At 33.8% G+C, this 4,667-nt stretch overlaps 1 protein-coding gene across 1 annotated transcript in view; it reads left to right on the top strand.

The window, feature by feature from the left end:
* Positions 1 to 4,667, top strand: part of LOC107557672 (C-terminal-binding protein 1-like) — a 19,360-nt gene that overhangs the window by 2,209 nt on the left and 12,484 nt on the right. The window contains exon 2 of the mRNA XM_016241158.1: positions 2,827 to 2,981. Within this exon, the coding sequence (XP_016096644.1) occupies positions 2,827 to 2,981 (155 nt within the window). The remainder of the gene's footprint in view (positions 1 to 2,826; positions 2,982 to 4,667) is intronic.

The raw sequence follows: 4,667 nt of genomic DNA, 5'->3' as shown, positions 1-4,667 counted from the left end.
ATATATATATAGATACTTCTTAGATTCTTTTTAGATAGATTGTTCAGCAGGGTCACATTAAATTGATCAAAAGTCACAATTAGTCACACAATTTAATTTAAAATAAATTGAACTTTCTATTAATCAAAGAATCCTGAAAAAAAAATATCACAGTTCTCATAAATAATAAACAGCACAACTGTTTTCAACATTGACAGAAAGAAATGTTTCTTGAGCAAATCAGCATATTAGAATGACTTCTGAAAGACCATGTGACACTGAAGACTGGAGTAATGATGCTGAAAATTCAGCTTCACATCACAGGAATAAATTACATTTAAAATATGTGACCCTGGAGCACAAAAGCAATCTTAAGTCGCTGGGGTATATTTGTAGCAATAGCCAAAAAAACATTGTATGGGTCAAAATGATAGATTTTTCTTTTATGCCAAAAATCATTAGGATATTAAATAAAGATCATGTTCCATGAAGATATTTTGTAAATGTCCTACCGTAAATATATCAAAACTTAATTTTTGATTAGTAATATGCATTGCTAAGAACTTAATTTGAACAACTTTAAAGGTGATTTTCTCAGTATTTAGATTTTTCTGCACCCTCAGATTCCAGATTTTCAAATAGTTGTATCTCGACCAAATATTGTCCTTTCCTAACAAACCATACATCAATGGAAAGCTTATTTATTCAGCTTTCGGATGATGTATAAATCTCAATTTTGAGAAATTGACCCTTATGACTGGTTTTGTGGTCCAGGGTCACATATATCAAAATAGAAAACAGTTATTTATTATATTGTAATAATATTTCACAATATTACTGTTTTTACTGTATTTTTGATCAAATAAGTGCAGCTCCAGTGAACATAAGAGACTTCTTTCAGATACATTACAAAATTCTTACTGAACTTTTGAACGGTAGTTTACAGATATACTTGGACTTTCCATTGGCAAGTCCGTTGGTAGATGTTTTTTTAACTGACACTAGGCAGAACGCCAAATTCTGCTACTCAGCCGCAACACTGAAAATGCTGTAGTATTGTCACGATGTGGGTAGATGAGGCACACAGCGAAGGGGTAATCCAAAGGTGAGTCTTTTATTAACAAACCAAGAGGGTAACACTGATGAACATAGGATAAAAACTCCACAACATAACTTTAAAGCAAGACAAGGGAACTGAGGAAATCACAGGGTATTTAAACACATGGAACGTAATTAGGGAGAACTGAAACAGGTGAAGAACTCAATCAACACAGGTGAACAGAATAAACGATGATAAACTAAATGAGAACAGGAACTGAACCAAATACGGGCAAACAGGAACTAAACAGAAACAAACACGTGACAAGTATAAAACTATCAATTTAATTATCATTGATATACAATACAATATATTTGAAGTTTGTTCCAAAATATTAAAATACACACCAATATATAAGTAGTTTGAGAGTGCAGTGAAACTGATTATATTATTCGCAGTGATTCATGGGACTGGGCTGCCGCTGATGAGCACTTTTGGAGTGGTTTTTATATGGTAGCATCAACATATGTTGGTCTTCAGTGGGAATTTGTCTTGAAGTTTGATAGCTTGGCCAGCATATATTGGGTTATCACTATAAAATGATCATTTAAGCCTGAAAATGTTGGTGGTCTTAGATCAGTAAATGTTGAGAAGCTTAAAACAGCACAGTTCTGACAGAAAGTCAGACCCGCAGAAAGAAGCCCTGCAGGTGTTCATGACTTTATGATTAAACATCATCAGCTGCGGTTGCATTAAGATTGTTCATTCAATGTTTTTTCCCTTAAAACTGATTCTTTGTGTGTGTCATCATGATGCCATCAGTCTTCTTATAAAGGGATTGATATTAAGAGTCTGGTTGATGTATATATTTACACACAGTCTAGTTATCACATAAGTTATCATAGTTCTGTTATCCTATAACCATTTGGCAAAATGTTACTGACTAGTAATTGACAGTTCTGAAATCATCAGTGTTCATAACTCTCAATCAACATTTATTTGTAAGAAAGGTCTTGTTATCAGTAAAATAACAGCATTAGTCTGTTTGTGTCTTTTATGAGTGGTTATACAACTCACAACTGCTCTGTTTTACTGCAACAGCAGTTGCAAAAATATATTTAATATTGAGCAATAAAGCCAGGAATCACCCGACTGCTAATACACACTGTTGTATTTTTCTGTGTTTATGAGTCACTTTATTTTAAGAAGATGCCATCAGTCTTCTTATAAAGGGATTGATATTAAGAGTCTGGTTGATGTATATATTTACACACAGTCTAGTTATCACATAAGTTATAGTTCTGTTATCCTATAACCATTTGGCAAAATGTTACTGACTAGTAATTGACAGTTCTGAAATCATCAGTGTTCATAACTCTCAATCAACATTTATTTGTAAGAAAGGTCTTGTTATCAGTAAAATAACAGCATTAGTCTGTTTGTGTCTTTTATGAGTGGTTATACAACTCACAACTGCTCTGTTTTACTGCAACAGCAGTTGCAAAAATATATTTAATATTGAGCAATAAAGCCAGGAATCACCCGACTGCTAATACACACTGTTGTATTTTTCTGTGTTTATGAGTCACTTTATTTTAAGAGTGATTCCAATAACTAACCTTGGCATTTGATGTCTGTGTGTATCCTTGAGCCAAATGTACAGTAGCATTGGGTTTTATCATTTGGAAGGAGTCTTACAATAACAGTGAATTCGCAGACAAAATGACGTTTACAGTCAGTGCTCACATTAAACCTACTTGAACACAAGATCAAGACGTGTAACATATGTGATTGATTTCTCTCTGCAGGCATCAGGCCTCCCATAATGAATGGCCCCATGCACCCTCGTCCTCTGGTGGCACTGCTGGATGGGCGGGACTGTACGGTGGAGATGCCCATCCTGAAGGACGTGGCCACCGTGGCCTTCTGTGATGCCCAGTCCACCCAGGAGATCCACGAGAAGGTATCTAGCACTCAACGTCACTTACTGTTTGGATTAATCACTTACTGTATATTGTTCTGGTTTAAATGGCTTTGGATAAAGCATCTGCTCAATAAACGTAAATATCACAGGTCAAAACAAAGCAAAATATGTTAAAATGTAAATTTCTCCACCTTTGAAATGTTTCTTAGTTTCTGTTGGCTTAACCAAGACCATGTGGGCAGAGAAAAATAACATAAACCCATAATATCTCAGCCTACTTTTTCACCAATCCAATCCAGATTCCTACTTCTTAATTCCCACTATTTCACTAAGGAGTATGTCGTGTCACAGAAGTAAAATGCATTGTGAATGCTGTTCATGTGTTTAAGATTTATTACGATTGTGTGGAGTGGTATTTTTTTCATCACTGGTTCGTACAGATTAATATATCATGTAATATACAGGATGTTAGAGTATGGTTCTGCAATACATCGTAGATCCCACTGGCTCGACGTGATGGAGCCTCTTTGGCTTTGTTACATGGAAAAAGCACTTCATCTCACAGGCTAAAAAAGTAGATTGCACAATGGGTAATATTTATGAGGCTGTGAGCGTTTTTGCCAGAAATGAGTAGAATGATTCATTAGATGAATTCACTGGGTAGCATGATGAAATCTCACAGTCATCCTTCCCACTGTACTTCATGTGATTTATTTATTTCAGTCTCAATCTGACTTGCTCGCAGCTATTGATCAATCATTTTCTTTAGCATTTGTTAAAGCTAGATGGGCGGAATCAGATCTGTCATGTTGTGATGGTTCATTGTGAAAGAACTCGTTTCTCTTTGTCAATCTTTGAGAATGTTTGACATTTTTCTTGAATGAACTTTATCTGAGTCTAGTGTCATGTGTCAGAAATAAACCGTAAACTAAAGATTTTTAGAATGTAATTTATAATGACATTTATGATATTAATCTATCTATCTATCTATCTATCTATCTATCTATCTATCTATCTATCTATCTATCTATCTATCTATCTATCTATCTATCTATCTATCTATCAAGATAGAAAAGTAATTTTAATTTTAATTTTATTTTTAATTGTATTTTGATCAAGTGAATGCAGCTTGGTGAAAATAAGAGACTTTCAAAAACATTTAAAAAAATGTTTACTAACCCAAACTTTTAAACAGTAGTGTGTACTAGTACATTTTTGTTTACATTTAGAATATATTTCATATTTTTAATTATTCTCTGTATAGAATGTATATCTTGTTCATTGTTAATTCATGTTTGTTCATAAGACATTAGGTAATGCTAATTTATACAACTTGAGATGTTAATGTATTAGTTTATGCAGAAATTAACATTAACCTAGATTAGGTAAATCCTAATTAATTCAATATTAATCCTAGATTAGAATTTCAGTTAGAAGAAATACGTTCTGTTATTATATGCTTGCAGTATGCCAAATCTGAAGAATACAAAAGCAAACAAACAAACAAAAAACAATAGGGCCAAATTTTGGCCAAGAATGGGGGGAAAAGCACTAGTGACCCATGCAAGTGTTTGTGGATCAAATACAACTGGCTGGAAGAAGAGCAAGTGCACCGTTTGATAGTGTGTTCGTACACAGAGGAAAGTTGATTTGCTGCTGTCTGTATTATCAGTTTTTATTATCAGAGTAACAGTTTTTTTTCACACTACCCATGAACCTAAATTG

This window comes from Sinocyclocheilus grahami, unplaced genomic scaffold (assembly GCF_001515645.1).
Source record: "Sinocyclocheilus grahami isolate Dianchi unplaced genomic scaffold, SAMN03320097.WGS_v1.1 scaffold614.1, whole genome shotgun sequence".
Lineage (NCBI taxonomy): Eukaryota > Metazoa > Chordata > Actinopteri > Cypriniformes > Cyprinidae > Sinocyclocheilus > Sinocyclocheilus grahami.
The sequence above is the reverse complement of the archived record's forward strand: the minus strand, read 5'-3'. Positions and strand labels throughout refer to the sequence as shown.